Here is a 16779-nt window from a genome sequence, read left to right as displayed (position 1 = left end):
TTGGATAAATCAGCCTCTATTTTCTTATTTTTTTGTAACATTCAACTCCCACTCTCTACTGGTAAACTATAGATAAATACACCTTGGGAAAATTGTGTCTGTCTGCTGTTGGCTGGTGGGATGCAGGTGTACGCAAGCCCTATTGAAACACATGCGAAGTGATGGGGAGTCAGGGAATTACAAGACAGGATACAGCCATTAAGGCATGATTGGCAAAGGTAAGGTTTATTCAGCTCAGATTGAGCAGGGGAGTGCCAAGCATAGTGCAGTGTACTTGAGAAGAGTGGAGAGGTCAAATTTACAGAAAGGAGATTTTCTTGAGTCAGATTTGGGGGGTGGTATGAAAATAGTTAGTGAAGGTATGAAAATGTTGGGTTGGTGTTTAGACTGGAGCAACAGGTGGAGGTTCAAATGTTTGACGCAGACATGATGGGGACCAACTGGAAAGAACAGACTTATCAGGGCAAGTGAAATGAATAAGCTACTCTGACAAATTTTGCCAAGTGTTGTCTAGTTAGTTAACCATTTCACTGCCTATAGCTTTTGTAAAATATACAAAATTCTTAAAAAGCCTGACTAACTGAAGTAAGAAAAAATATGACCATACTTGTATATCTGAAACACAGTGGGTGTGAGAACGGAAGTCCTGTAAGAGATCTGTGGTATGGTGACAGTGGTTTTGAATAAAAATCTGGTTTTGAAAGACTACCCTATGCCCTATTTGTATCCAGATGCCCATATTCAGACAAAGATGCTGATATCCGCAGTCACTCTTCCTCCCCAAATTAAGGCTAGACAATACTAACTTTTAAGAGCTACCAACTAGTTTTTATTTTTAAGTTTACAAAATTAACTGGGTTCCTGGGTCAAATATATCAAATTTGGTGCCTCCTATAACTAGGGTTCTGTTACAATACATGCAGCACATATCAAGAAATAATCAAGGTGTGATAAGTCTTTGTACCTGGGGTTCATATAAGCTTTGTTATCAGTTCCTGTGCTGGAAGATATAGGGGCATCAGCTGGTATGTTTAAAAAAATTAGATAAAAAGCCAAGGTATGGATCACAATACCCAGAAGCACTACCAAGTTTCGGTTACATTGTTTCTTCTTGCTTAGCAGACCAAAAAGACTTCCACCTGTGGAGATGGGGAAAAGCAAGCCCACTGAAATTTAAGAAATGAGAATTCTGGATTCATGAAAAGAAGTGCACACCTACTTTCTCTGGGGTAATTTTATAAAGGCACATGGGTGCATGTGTTGCCTTCATAAAAGAGGTACTAGACTTTTTGTACCCTGGCTATCTATTATAAAATTACCCTCCAAGAGGACAATTCTATAAGTGGCATTAATTCTGCAACGGAATCAGGGCATAAATCAGTATCAATGCACCTGCATTTAAGTGCACCCACACATATCATGTCAATAGCAAACCTAATGCAACAATTTAGTGCATAATTTAAAAATATTCTCTAAGTTACACATGTAAATGTTGGTCCTATCCATGCTCCTCCCCTTTGGACATCCCCTTTATATTTATGTGCTAACCCCTAAATTCTGTGCATGCAAATCAGTGCATACATCTGATTTATGTGCACAACTTGTTTAAAAAGCCTAATCGGTGCCAATATTTGGCAATTAACACATCATAACTGATGATAATTGGCACTACGTAGAAGTTATGCATGCAACTTGGTAGGCATATTCTATAAAGTGCTGCATGTTAGGTCTAGTGCATGAATTTGAAAAGAGGGCATGGCCAGGGGAGGACTATGAGCAGATCGTGGGTGTCCCTAAAATTTACATGTACTGTTATAGAGTACAGTCAATGCACCCTCAAATTAGGCACATGCATTTAGGCCTGGTTTTCCTTGGCCTAAGTGGGTATGCCTAAAAAATTATTACATGCTGGCACTTAGCGCAGTTCTATAAGGTGTGTATATCTTTTATAGAAACGTGCTAAACGCCATTATAGTAAGCACCAATTTTTGGGTGCTATATATAGAATATGGGGCTCATAATAGAAAGAGCAAAACATCCAAAAACCGGCCTAAGTCGGCACTTGGACGAACATTTCTCAAAAACGTCCAAGCGCCGAAAATAAAAACGGGTTTTGGACGTATTTCTAAATGACCTAGGCCTTCATAGTGCCGCTCAACATCCAAAGCTAAACAGGGCGTTTCGGGAGGCATGTCGAGGTCGGGAGTTGGGCGGGACGTGGGCTGGCTTAGACTTAGTTGTACAGCATGTATAACCGAAAGTTTAACAACAGAGCCTAGATGGAACTTGGACATTGTGACTTAGACCATGTAAAACATGGTCTAAGTCACAAAAGCCCACCTAAACTCACCAGATAAGCACTGCAAACACATAACACAGACCCCCACACACTACCCCAGTGATCACTGAGCCCCCCCCACCCCCATAAACATTTTATTCACAACTTTAAAATTCAGCCTCCAGACCATCATCACCTGGCCGCCTGGCATAGGAAAGCCTAGTTGTCCAGCCCAGAGAGTCAGCTTAAGTCGTCTTGGGAATGGGTTAGGGACCCATGGAGAGGACCATGCACATAAGCCGCTGTAATCACTGCATTGATACTTAAACATGTGCACTCCCTTATACACCTCCAAAACCCATTTTTACTGGAATATAAGTGGCTTCTGCAGCCATAAGGGTTATTGGGGTGATAGATAAGTGGATCTAGGGGATTCTGGAGGTGGTTTGGGGGGGCTCACTGTCACCTAAAAGGGAGCTATAGTGAGGAGAAGCCATGGCACCCTTTTTGTGAAGTTCACAGCAGTGCCCTGTAAGGTACCCCACTATTTAGGTGGCATGCCTGGGTGTGTAGTCCATCACTTTGCAGACCCCTCCCACGTCCAACAGGGCTTGTTCTAGGCATTTTGGACTTGGACGGAAAGTTGGACGAAAATGTGGTATAAAGATGGACGATTTAGTGGCTTGGACGATTAGATCGGCAGGACATATAATTAGACAATTTTCGAAAGTAAAAAAAAGTTGGACGTATCTTTCAAAAATGTGTCTTAGGCTTTTTTTAACTTTGGACGACTTGCAAGATGGACGTAAACAGACTTAGATGTCCCTTTCGATTATGCCCCTCCACGGCTTTAAGTGAGTTGAGCATGTCATTTACAGAATGGTGCTGAGTGCTATACAGCAAACTTCAGCTAGGATTCAATGTGGTTTACAATAAGATTAGGAACTAAGGACATGAACATTGAATGAAGGAGCAGGTAAGTGCCTAAGATTTCGTTATAGGTCCAAGGAGTAAAGATGGATCCTTAAGTTTCTTCCTGAAGATTTAATACTGGCATGGTTTTTGCAGGTATAGACTGAAGATAAAAGTTCTGTAAATAAACATGTTGATTCCCCATCCATGAAGACAGCTCGATGGGCAATTAACATCATTCTGAGAACCAAAATACAAATGTGCTACCCCTTAATCTCTCCCATAGTCTAACTACTGCTACAGAGGTTAAGAAATGGGGTTTCATATTTTTGAGATATGGGGGGGGGGGGGTACTTCTATTTTCAGTGCCTTATAACCTCACTGTTTCCTTAACCAGAAAAATTTGCCTCTGCTAATATCTTCTCCTCACAAGCATCCTTGCAGCAGACTTTTTGTGGATGCCTGGAGTAACATCTACTATATTGATAATTAAATAATTAAAAAGTAAATCATTCCCTCTGGAGAATCATATAGTCATATAATCATCTTTATGAGAAAGGACTTCTGTTACTTAATGGATTTTTCCAGATAATGGAAGTTCTTTATCGTCCCTCCAGACTGGCAGGAACTGATGGGTAACAGCTCACCATGACCAGCAAGAGGAGACTTAGATGCAAACTTTTTGCTGTGCAGTCCAAAGTACAGTCTGTCTCAGTCTCCAGCAGGTGGAGGTGGTAAGGCTGTGCAGTCTTACCTAGTTTCAAGTTTATTTAAAATTTCTTATACCGCATAATCAGCCTTCTAGGCGGTGTACAAATTTGTAAAAACAGAAAACAAGTTTGAGGTGACAATACGTCCCCAAACTGAAACTATAAAAACTTTTAAAAACTATTAAAAGCAAAGACAAACAAGAAAAAAAGGTAAAAGGCAAGAGCTACATTAGGCAAAGTAAAAGAGAACAATGTTTTTTTCCTGCGGTGTCTTTTTGTCTGGGTTGTTAGGGGAAATTAAAAGAACAGCGATGTTTGGTTCCTCTGGCAAAGCTGGCGAGCTGTGGGGACGTTTTTTTGAAGGTTCTTGTTCTAACCAATAACATAGAAACATAGAACATGACGGCAGAAAAGGGCCATGGCCCATCCAGTCTGCCCACACTAATGGCCCACCCCCTAACTACCTCCATGAAGAGATCCCACATGCCAATCCCATCTTTTCTTAAAATCTGGCACGCTGCTGGCCTCAATTACCTGTTGTGGAAGATTATTCCAGCGATCAACCACCCTTTCGGTGAAGAAATATTTTCTGGTGTCGCCATGAAATTTCCCACCCCTGATTTTCAACGGATGCCCTTTTGTTGCTGTAGGTCCTTTAAGGAAAAAGAGATCCTCTTCCACCTCGATACGGCCTGTGACATATTTGAACGTCTCGATCATGTCTCCTCTCCCTCTGCGTTCCTCGAGTGAGTACAGCTGCAACTTACCGAGTCGTTCCTCATACGGGAGATCCTTGAGTCCTGAGACCATCCTGGTGGCCATTCGCTGAACCGACTCAACTCTCCGCACATCTTTTTGATAATGCGGCCTCCAAAATTGTACACAGTATTCCACATGGGGTCTCACCATGGATCTGTACAACGGCATTATGACCTCGGGGCTTACGGCTGACGAAACTTCTACGGATACAGCCGATTTGTCTAGCCCTGGATGAAGCTTTCTCCACTTGATTGGCAGTCTTCATTGAAACGGACAAGATTCGTTTCTAGGTCCCGAAATAACATTCTGTCATCTGGAGGCCTTTCATTACATTCATGTCTTCGCTAATGATCACCCCCAAGTCACATTTTGCTATAGTCTTTGCTAGGATCTCACCATTTAGGGTGTAAGTCCTGCATGGATTTTTGCCGCCAAGGTGCATGACCTTGCATTTTTTAACATTGAAACTTAGTTGCCAAGTCTTTGACCAATGCTCCAGCAGGAGTAGGTCCTGCGTCATACTGTCGGGCATTGAGCTTTTGTGGGGCACTGTGCTTTCATCTGTTGTGCGGTTGCTTACTATGTTGCATAGTTTGGCAGCATCGGCAAATAATGTAATTTTACCTCGAAGCCCCTCAGCCAAGTCTCTTACGAAGATGTTAAATAGGATCGGGCCCAAGACCGAGCCCTGCGGCACTCCGCTGATTACCTCCGTCGTATCGGAGAGGGTACTGTTTACCACTACCCTCTGAAGTCTACCTCTAAGCCAGTCCCTAACCCATGCAGTTAATGTTTCACCCAGTCCCATCAAATCCATCTTGTTCAATAACCTGCGGTGTGGGACGCTATCAAATGCTTTGCTGAAGTCCAAGTACACGACGTCCAGGGACTCCCCTATATCCAGCTTTCTTGTTACCCAGTCAAAGAAGCTGATCAGATTTGATTGGCAGGACCTTCCCTTCGTAAAACCATGTATTTCTCTATGTTAGTTGCTATTCTCCTTCTGGGGTGTTGTTGCTGTTGTAATTCACAGTTCTTAGTTCTGCTTGGCTATTCGTCAGATTGATTGTACTGCAGCCAAAAATTTGTGTCTCAGTCTCCACATTCTGGTTGTGATGAGCTATTACCCATCAATTTCTGTGCCAGTTGGAGGGACTAAAAGAAAGAAAATTAGCAGGTAAGAACAAAATTTCTCCTTATGGATAACAGGGGCTTTCTGGCAGAATTTCAGATGAGTTTTTCTAGGTAAAAGAACATGGGAATTTTTGGATAAAGGAACTTCAGACATCTGGTGCTGCACTGTATTAACAGATACTAACCTAATATTTCACCTATGCCAATAAAAATGCCAGAAAGTCCAATCAGGCTTTTTGCTTCAGCACCAAATTTGTTCATGGAGCCAATGCATGTTCCGTAGACCCCAGAGAAGAAGGTCAGTTCAAAACCTTGAAATCAAACAAAATAACAGTTCAAATATTAAAGGTTCAAGTAACATCCATAATTTAGGGCTCCTTTTACTAAGCTGCGAGAGCGTTTTTAGCACGCGCTAAACCTGTGCTATGCGGCTAGAACTAACACCAGTTCAATGCTGGCGTTAGCGTCTAGCACGCACAAAGTGCGTGCGAAAACTGCTATTGCAGCTTAGTAAAAGGAGCCCTTAATGTTTTATTACAGGCACAGACATATAAGAATACTAATAGAAATGCATTACCATCTGCATCATTCTTTCTTCTCAAATAGAGTTCATACAGATATAAATGTACTAATATCTATACTGCTATTTCTTTATACACAAAATCACTTTCTTTTATGTTTTGTTTAATATGAATTACCAATCTGAATGATAGTTCCAAAGTTCCTTTCTAAAATAAACATTCAGGATACCGCGTACATTTAAGGATACTTTAACACAGTGGTTCCCAAAATTCAAACACATATTCCAGTTCTCATAACTCAAGGTGCTGTGATTTAAGCACCTGCTTAGTAGTCAAGGCAAAGAAAGATTAGGTTCTTACCTCAATAATCTTCTTTCTTGTAGATGTGTCTAGTAGTCCTGAATTTTATTTATTTATTTAAAACATTTTATATCTAGCGTGTCCAAAGTTCCAAGCAGGTTATACAGATAACAGACTTAAAGCATGACATAACATACAGAAATCATGTCATACCAACAGTTACACAAAAAATTTCTTCAGCTTTCAGCACTTCAAACAATCTTATCAGATCTTACCACTTAAATATGAGAAGCCTTGCTTAAAAAATAAGCTTTCAAACTCTTTTAAAAGGTAACAAACGTAGAAATACCACAAACTGATTCTGGAAGAGAATTAGAGAATGACACGGGGAAAAAAAATCTGTCCCCGTCCCCTTCACCGCCCCATCCCCATCCCCACAGCATCCATACAAGCCTCAGTACTGCAATATTTAGCTTATTCCTTCCTTATAAATCAAAGTTCTGACTGCTGAACTAGAGAAAGAGATTGTTCAGCTAGCAGGGCTTTGTTTATAAATTTTTATCAACACAACTAATATACTACTTTATCCTAAAGCAAAAAAAAAAAAAAATAAATAGAATTTTTTTTTTCTACCTTTGTTGTCCGGTTTCTGCTTTCCTCATCTTCTCATTCAATTCCTTCTATCCACTGTCTCTCTGCGTCTTCCATTTGCTCTGTTACTGTGCCTCTCCCTTCCCCCCTTCCAATTGGTCTGGCACCCATCTTCTTCCCTCCACTCCCCCATAGTCTGGCATCTCTGTCTTCTTCCTTGCCAGCATCTTCTCCCCACTCTCTGTTCCCCATTTCCCTTCAGCGTCTTCTCCCAATCTCTCTTCCCCATTTCCCTTCAGCGTCTGTTCCTCTCCACCCCACCTTTCCTCCCTTTCTCCCTCCCTGCCCCTTACCTTCATGGCGCTTTCACCGCCCCTGCAGCGAGAACACCTCTTAGCCGCTTCTGCCATGCACACCGGGCCCCCAGGACAACTGGCCCCGGTCTGACAGGCAGGAGTGTTTCCTGCTCGCAGCACACAACTGTGCTGACAAACCTCCCTGCCCCTTACCTTCGTGGCTGGAGATTTCTAAATTGCCTTCCTTCCGGAGTGTTGAAGTTGCATGTGGCTGCCGGAAAGGTCATCTCTGATGCAACTTCCGGTTGCGTCAAAGATGACCTCACCGTGTCATTCTCTAAAGAGAATTCCATAGTTGTGGACCTACAACACTGAAAGCACGAGATTGAATACTTGCCCTAGCTAAAGATGGAACAACTAGCAGATTCTTAGATTGTTATCTCAGAGAATGAGGGTTATGCTGGGTTATGCATCTGAACCTGCAAATTCCTTGCAAAATAATATCACTCATCTTTTAACTCTGCCTCCTTCCCAGTAGGTTTGCAACTGTCCGCTCAATTTGTACAAAAGCAGTCAAGAACCACTGTAATGGAAGACATCACCAGAAGGAGGGCAATGGGGAGAATTCCACAAACATTATACTTCTGTTCTGCTCTGAAACAAGTATAACATTATCAAAATGATATAAAACTGCATGCAACTGGCATTAACATTTATGGAGCTCATAGCTACTCGCATGTCCTGCTAAAAAAGCAGAAATTCAGACTTGATATCCCTTTTTTTCAGCTTAGCTGAGAGACAGAGAAATTCTTCACAGTCAAACGTAGACTAAAATTGAGATCAAAGGCAGGTAAAGCCCCCTCACAGGACTATCAGACACATCTATAAAAACGAAGATTATCGAGGTAAGAACCTAATCTTCCTTTCTAGTGCAATGTGTCTAATAGTTCTGAACACTAGGGACATACCAAAGCAGCCCTCTGATTCTAGAGCAGGATTACCGAGTCTGCCTTTAATACTGAGAACCCAAAAGTGACCCTGGCTGCCATATCTACCCTATAGAACCTGGTAACAGTATGAAGAGTAGACTATGTTACTGCTCTACAAATCTCCATGGGGGAGACTGCCTGAGACAGCCTTCAACACAATTGATGGCTGCTTACCAAATCCCACATATACAGAGGAAATTGCCATTTTAATCCATCTGGAGATCAAGGCTTTGGACACAAGACCTGCCTTTCTTAGCATAACTGTCAGAACAAAAACTCATTGGTAACTTCAAGGTAGTGAAGAAGCACTCTCCTGATGTCTAGCAAATGCAATATTCTGTCCTTTTACTTCGACCCCATAGGCCAAAAGGTAGGCAAACGGACTTCCTGATCGACATGGAAAGCAGAGACTATTTTCGGTAGAAAGGATGAAACCAGGCGCAAGAAAAGCCCTGCTTCCCTAATCTTAAGAAATGGCTCCAAGCAAAAGAGATCTTGTAACTCAGATGCCTGTCTTGCTGACGTAACTGCCACCAAGAACACCGTCTTGACTGTCAGATCATATGGAGCCCTACTGAGACTTTGCATAATGGTATTAAGGTTCCAGGAAGGGAATGATAGACGTACTGGAGGGTGCAACCTGACAGCCCCTTTAAAGAATCTTGCCACATCTGGGTGAGAGGCACTCTCTCTACCCAAGCTCAGAAGCATGAAGAGCCTACTATCTGCATTTTTAGCAATCCGACCGAAAGGTCCTTCTTAAGTCCCTCTTGCAAAAATTCCAGATGTATAGAGATTGCGGCTTCTAAAGGCTCCACATCGATCTTAGCACACCACTGTCAGAAAGTCTTCCAGGCCTTGGAATAGGCCGCCACCATCAAGCGCTTCTTGGTTCTAAGCAGAGTGGAAATGACCACCTCTGAGTATCCCTGCCTTACTGACCGCTTAAGAGCCATGCCGTAAGCCCAAAGTGTTCCGGATTCTCTATGGGGACAGGACCCTGTGTCAAGAGATCCACCAATTGCATCCAATCCTGCACTTCCTGGCTTGTACCTTCAGCTGTAAAAGCAATCCACCTTTGTATTTGCTACTGAGGCCATGAGATCCATAAGTGGGCGCCCCCACCGCCAAACAATGTCATCAAACAATTGTGGTGACTGTTACCACACCCCTGGGTTGAGCATCTGCCACATGAGATAGTTGGCTTGAACATTCTCCATGCCTGCAACATGTGCAGCTGAGAGAGTCTGCAAATGAGCTTCTGCCCACCGAAAGAGAATTGGAGCCTTTAAACTTAACGGGGTGCTCCTGGTGCCTCCTTGTAGGTTGCACCATAGGCCACCATTGTCACATTGTCCAAAACCAGTCTGACTGCCTTACCTTTCAGGGAATTCTCCAGGGCCTGCAACGTCAGTCAAATAGCTCTGAGCTCCAGGACCACTTTTGCTGGGTCGGGGACCCAGAACTGAGTGTCCGTTGCAATGACCCCTTCCCCCAACCTTAAAGGCTGGCATTGGTCATTAGGATCTCCCAGGATAGATAGCGTAGCATGCCCTTTGAGAGGGAAGCTATCTGTAGCCACCACCGTAAGCTTCCTCCCTTCTGGATGTCTATGGAAGCAGTTGCTGAAGCAAGTCTGTCTGAGAAGGCTAGCGGAATAGCAGAGTCTTGGCGATTCTCATGTGTGCCCTGGCTCACCTCTATGGCTGCCGCCATCGACCCCCCAAATCTGCAGAAAATGCCACATCATCGGAAGCTTACTCAGTAACAGGTCAGATATCTGTTTCTGGAGCCTCTGTCTGCGTGGGTCTAGAACCCGGCCTTCAGTTGTGTAAAATAGAACTCCCAGATACTCCCAAGCACTGGGTCGGCTCTAAATGATTCTTCAAGTTCCATCCCAAGTTCTGCATCCCAAGTTCTCCAGGAGTTGGACTACTCTTGAGATTGCCATTTCGCCCTCTTCCCCACTACCCTTTTGTGTTTTCCCTTCCCTTTGATAAATATAGTTATCATTCCACACCTTCTATCCCTTTTGTATTTTCCCTTCCCTTTGATAAATATAGTAATCATTCCACACCTTCTAACCCTTTTGTATTTCATTGGTCCCGCTGTGTCTTTTGTTTTTGTAACCTGTTTGTATTATTTTATAATATCATTTCCCCTCCCCTGATTTTATTGTAAACCGCTCAGACTAAATTTCTGTTTATATTTGCGGTATATCAAATAAAATTGAACTTGAAATTTGATTAGCCAATTGTCTAAATACAGGTGCACTTGGATCCCTGCCTTGCGCAGGTGCACTGCTACCAGCACCATGACCTTGGTAAAGGTATGAGGTACTGTGGCAAGGCCGAAGGGGAGAGCGAAGAATTGGAAATGCTGCTCCAATATATGGAACTGCAAGTACCTCCTGTGAGTCGGAAAATGGAAATGTGGATATCGGCCTCTATCAAATCGAGAGAGGCAAGAATTTCTCCAGGTGCCACTGCCACAATAACCGGATGGTCTCCATGTGGAAATGTGGTACTTTCAGTGAAGAATTGACTGACTTGAGGTTCAGAATTGGTTACCAGTCATCTGAGCCTTTCTTTAGTACTATGAAGTATATGGAGTATCTACCTGAGCCTGAGTTTTTGTCTGGAACTGGCTCTATGGTGCAAAGATCCAGAAGCCTTTGCACCATTGCCCAGACTTTGAGGGCTCTCTTCAGCCAGCTAGTCAGGGAATCTACAAAGAGGTCCAGAAGGGGGGCACAGAACTTGATCTTGTAACCTACTTGAACAACGTCTAGAACCCAACGATTTATGCCTATCTGTGCCCAGACCATCCAGTAAGACAACAGCCTGACCCCTATCTGAGGGGTGGGGGTGCAGCTGTTGTTGACCTACCACCATTGTGCTTTCTTGGAGGCAGGAGAAAAGAAAGAGCAAGAAGCTTGCTGCCTTCTGACCCCGCTGAACCTCGGTCATGATCCCTGAAAAAAGTATTGTTTAAAATCCAAGATGGCCACTGCCAGTGAATTACACCAAAAACGGCTTGAGGGACTCCCCTGAAGTTCAAAAACTACAGGGAATGGAGTTTTGGAGGAGGGGGACCCTGGCTCTGGCCCTAGAAACCCTCAAATATTACTTTTTGCAGACATCCCCCCTAATTTTCCCCATAGGCTATAATAGCCTTACTCACTGTGCCATGTGGTGCCTGCCTGTCTCAGCTCAGAAGTGGAACAAATGGAGAAGAATTTTGCCTCACAGATTTGTTTCTATGAATTTGGTCTTCGGGGTGCCAGTTGGACCGATGTCAGACTGAGCCTCAACCCCCGGAAGCTCTCTTGCAGCGATTTGGGGGGAGGACCATGTAGCCAGCCCACTATTAATCCCAGCCAAGCCAGGTAGGAGCCAAACAGCCTGCACTCAAGCTCCTGATAAATCAGGGATGCGAGCAGTTACTCAGGGGACAGCCCCCGAGCTCCAAAAATATTGCAACAGGCTGGCTAGACAGGTGCCACCGAGGGCTGATCTTGCTAGCAGATGTCCTCAGCGCGAGTCTGAGTATTCTCCCAGGCAGAAGTCCTAACAAGAGGAAACCTTTGGGCACCCAAAAATAATAAAACCACAGAGCAGATCATAAACACATCTGAGCAACTTGCTTGCAGAAAAAAACTGAGGGATTGGAGCAAGCCTACTGGGAAGGAGGTGGAGTTGAAAGATGAGTGATATCTTTTTACAAACAACTTGCAGGTTCAGATGCTTAACCCTAGCATTCAGGATTACTAGACACACTGCACTAGAAAGCAAAGTTTCTTATGTAAAAGCAGTAAATATATACCATATTTTTCACTCCATAAGACGCACCTGACCATAAGATGCACCCTAGAATTAGAGGAGGAAAACAAGAAAAAAACCCATTCTGAACCAAAATTCTCGCTGCCAAGCTCTGCACCCTGTCCCCCCTCTCTGCCAGGCTCTGTACCCTGTCCCCCTTCTGGTGGTCTAGCGGTAGGCAGGGACAGAGCAGGCAGGCCTAGTGGCAGGCAGGCAGGGCCCCCCACCCCGTGGCAAGCATGCAGGCAGGTAGGGCCCCCTCAAAGTGTATAATCTTTCTTCTCATCTTCACTATCCATGTATACCATTTCCTCCCTTCCATTAAATATCACATCTCTGTATCTTTATTCCTCCCCTTTCCAGCATTATTCCATGTCCCTGTCCTTGTGCTCCCTCCTCCTTCAGCATTTATTTGCTCTGTCTCTTTCCCTCCCCATGTTAAGCTTAATTTCCTTCCTCCTGTACCCCTCACCCCCACCCCCACCCCGAGGCAGGCAGGCAGGCAGGGCACCCCCCCCCCCCCCCCCCCCGAGGAAAGCAGGCAGGCAGGGACCCCCCCGTTCCCCCTCCGACCTCGCCCCCGTACCTTATAGTTCCTTCGGCGCAGCTTGACGGGCCCGTTCCTCCATGTCCCGCCCGAACGCGAAGGGAGTCAGAGGAGCGGCGGTGGAGGCAGCTAAGGCCTGGATGGGGGAAGGGAGGGAGGTGAGTGGGAGGCCGTAACCAGATGCCGCTACTGCTGCTGTTAACATAGCTGCTCGCTTTCATCAGGACCGTGCCGCCATGCCGACTCCCAGCGGCTGCCGGTTCAGATGGCTGCTGCTCACGTCCGGCCCGTGGAGAGTGTGGGAATCAGGACTTGCTGTCTCCAGCGGCAGAGCAGCGAACAAGGCTGCCTGACTGGTCCCGTGCCACTTCCCGCGAGAACGGAAGCAACGCGGAACTAAGCAGGCAACCTTGTGCGCCGCTCTGCCGCTACAGAAGGGAAGAGGAGGCAGCCGCGTCAGCCGACCAGGCAGGCAGCCTTGTGCGCTGCTCTGCCACTAGAGAGGCAGCTGCGTCCAGCGAGGGAGGGCACCAAAATTAAAATAAGGTAACGTGGGAGAGGGGGGTATTCGCTCCATAGGACGCACCCTTTTTGGGTGGAAAAAGTACGTCTTATGGAGTGAAAAATACGGTAACTCATGCCATTTTTCTGCTGATGGTATTGATTTATTTAGACATGTATTACTCGCGCCATCCTCTAGTTCTGTGCGAGTTACATAATTACATTCATAATTAAAATACAGACAACAAATGTTACACATACTATATAACAAATCTGCAAATCAACTGCTCGCTATTCACACTTATCATACCAGAGAAATCATGAAGAAAGATAATGTCTAGATAACTCTGTCTTCAATAATGTCTAACATTTAGTAAGGTTGATGCTTTCTTTACTTCAAGAGGTAAAGTATTCCACAACACAGTACCCTGAACTGATATCACAGATCGATGACAAGTCCATGATTTCATATGTCGCAAGGAGGGCACGTTCAAACGCCGTTTTCTAGAAGGCTGATACTCACTGAAAAGACAACTAACTACCAATGAACAGTGTGGACAAAGCACCTTGAATTCGATTCAATTGAAGTCAAATAAATGTTGGCATTGTCATCTCGAAGTAGGGACTTTAGATCATTTATTGTTCTATTGTCAACTTATTTTGGCTTTTTGGAATTCAATATGGGGCCAAATAAATTGTTTATTGGAAAATCCAATGGCATTGTCTTATGATACTGTGTTATTTGGCATGTCAATGAGATCTAAAAGTCAAGTTTTTGGTGGAATTCATTGTGTCATATGTATAAAATGGAAAGGACATTGGCCATTCAGAAAGGGAATTTTAAGAGGTTTCAGGAGATTTGGGAGCCATTAACAAAATATTGTAACGTTTAAATAGTGTTTTCTCCTTTAAATATGCACATCCGGGAGGGGGGAGGTGGGGGATGATAGGTTAATGAATTTTGAATAATTGATATGGATGATTATAGATATTTTATGTATGGGCATTATGATTGTTTAGGGGGGAGGGGGATTAATTCTGAAAAGGATATAAGAATATTAAGTGTGTTATTTGAGTATAAAATGTTATATTTACTGTTACACTTATTGTAAGTATTGAAAATACTAAAGAAGTGGGGAAAAAAAGTCAAATATCATCTAAGAACAACAGACTTTTATTAATAATGACAGGAATCGCCATACAACAAATTACAAGCAATTGTAAAAATTGGAAGAGGCTTAAATATAGTTTTTGGTGGAATTCATTGTGTCATATGTATAAAATGGAAAGAACATTAGCCATTCAGAAAGGGAATTTTAAGAAATTTCAGGAGATTTGGGAGCCATTAGCAAAATATTGTAACGTCTAATCATTGTTTTCCCCTATAAACATGCATATCCTGGAAGATAATAAATTTAGATATATTGAATTGAGGGTCATTATAGAAATTATATATGTCAGTCATTGTGATTGTTTAGGAGGGGGGGGAATAATTTTGAAATAGATATTAATAGAATATTAAGTGTGGTATTGAAATAAAAAATGTTGTATTTATTGTTATACTTATTGTAAGATTTGAAAATAATAAAGAATTGGAAAAAAAAAAGAATTTGACTTGAGCTTGCACGGGCAACCAATGTAACCGAACCAGAATCGGTATAATATATTCAAACTTAGTTGCATCAACAATCAACTGCGCTGCAGCATTTTAGACTAATTACAATGCACGAACTACACATTTTGGAAATGTGACATATGGCATAATGATTCTTAGTCATCTCCATGTAGAATACAACATTTTGTTCACTGTAAATGATTTTTGCATTCTTCCAAGATGCTATATGATCAGCACTAGTATATGAAACTTGCTTCTATAGTTCACTAAATATAATTTCAGCTAGCCCAGTAATGACCACTGATACCATTAGACACCTACTTTGTGGTCCATGTGTTATAAGCCTGCTTCCAAACAGGCATGAATTTGTATCACTAATGCCACCCTGGACAGTATCTCAAGATGGGCCAAAAAATGAAATAGGCACAGAAACCAAACTATCAATCAGAGTTAGTTTGACCAAGGCTAACCCATGGCCGAGGCAGAATGGCACAGAAGTGCGGGGTAGCTTGTGATCTGTGTTGCTTCCTTATCAGTGAACAGAAGTTTCTTTTTCTACTATGGTCAATATGATAGCCTATATTAGTAAAGCTGCCAGATCATTAACAACTTCTTAATTAAACTAAATCCATTACTGCATTCACTGTTGCATTACCTGTGTATGCAATTGAAACACTAAGCAATAACATCTGTTTGGTGATGCACAACTGCAAGGATTTTTCTGGAAAAAGAAACAAAGCAAAGATATATGAACATTTTCTAGATGCAGGTAACCAACAACAGGATAGCTTACAAAATACTAGATGAAATCACAATATGCCCTAACATCCCTGAGATTTCAACTGAACTGGCCTGTTTTCCTATCTAATATAATAAAATGGTAAGCCGCACATGCGCACTTCCTAAGTGTGTGCCGGTTTTCTGTGAGCTGTAGCGACACATAGGAAGTGTGCATGCGCGGCTTTCGATTCTTTGAAAGATGCGGTGGTGGCTACTCTCACGATCCCCGCCTGCGTCGGACTTCCGACGCAGGCGGGGATCATGAGAGGAGCCACCGCCGCGTCTTTCAACTAAAAAAAAAAAAAAAACCAAGGCGGATGTCGGCCCGATGGCTGGAGTTCACCGCTGAGTCCGGTGAGGAGTGCTTCCCTCAACAGGAACCGTCGGGTCTAATTTAAATACTCCAGGCAGGTCGGGAGGGGGCGGAGCAGGCTCGCACGCCTGGCGGGGACCGGACAGGAACTAGACTCCCTGCAGGAGCCAGCCTGATGGCTGGAGACCACCGGACTGGACAGGGGGAGCAGGTAAGGGGGTGTTGCAGTACAGGAGGAGCAGGGAAGAGGTGATTCTGGACAGGGGGGAGGTAACAGGAAGGGAGGCCTACTGCTGGATAGGGGAAGCAGGGAAGAGGTGCTGCCAGACCGGGGGGGGGAGGTAAAAGGAAGGGAGAAGGGCTCCTGCAAAGGAGAAGAGCTACTGCTGGATATGAGGAGCTGGAAATGGGGTGATGCTGAACAGGGGGAGATAAAAGGAGAAGGGCTACTACTATATAGGGGGAGCAGGGAATGGGTGGGGGTGCTGCTGGACAGGGAGGAGGTAAAAGTAAGGGAGAAGGGCTGCTAGCACCCGTTAATGTAACGGGCTAAACAACTAGTAGGATATAAAAGACAACGGGCATTGGGGGTGCTGAGGGCACATAAAAAGTGGGAACTCTGCTACCTGTAACAAAATATTAAGATGAATGATTCTACAATTATAAGAGCAAAGGGAGAAGAACAGACAGAGGGGCATTTTTGAATGGATGT

General features: G+C 43.7%; 1 protein-coding gene across 2 annotated transcripts in view; it reads right to left on the bottom strand.

Annotated features, from left to right (window-relative positions):
• The window catches only part of MFSD11 (major facilitator superfamily domain containing 11), a 62442-nt gene that overhangs the window by 4598 nt on the left and 41065 nt on the right, over window positions 1-16779 (bottom strand). For both annotated transcript variants that reach the window (XM_033962242.1, XM_033962241.1), the window contains 3 exons: window positions 15630-15695; window positions 5979-6104; window positions 965-1139 (listed from right to left, as the gene is read on the bottom strand). In XM_033962242.1, the coding sequence (XP_033818133.1) occupies window positions 965-1139; window positions 5979-6104; window positions 15630-15695 (367 nt within the window). The remainder of the gene's footprint in view (window positions 1-964; window positions 1140-5978; window positions 6105-15629; window positions 15696-16779) is intronic.

This window comes from Geotrypetes seraphini, chromosome 10 (assembly GCF_902459505.1).
Source record: "Geotrypetes seraphini chromosome 10, aGeoSer1.1, whole genome shotgun sequence".
Classification (NCBI taxonomy): domain Eukaryota; kingdom Metazoa; phylum Chordata; class Amphibia; order Gymnophiona; family Dermophiidae; genus Geotrypetes; species Geotrypetes seraphini.
This window is presented reverse-complemented; position numbering and strand designations above follow the sequence as displayed.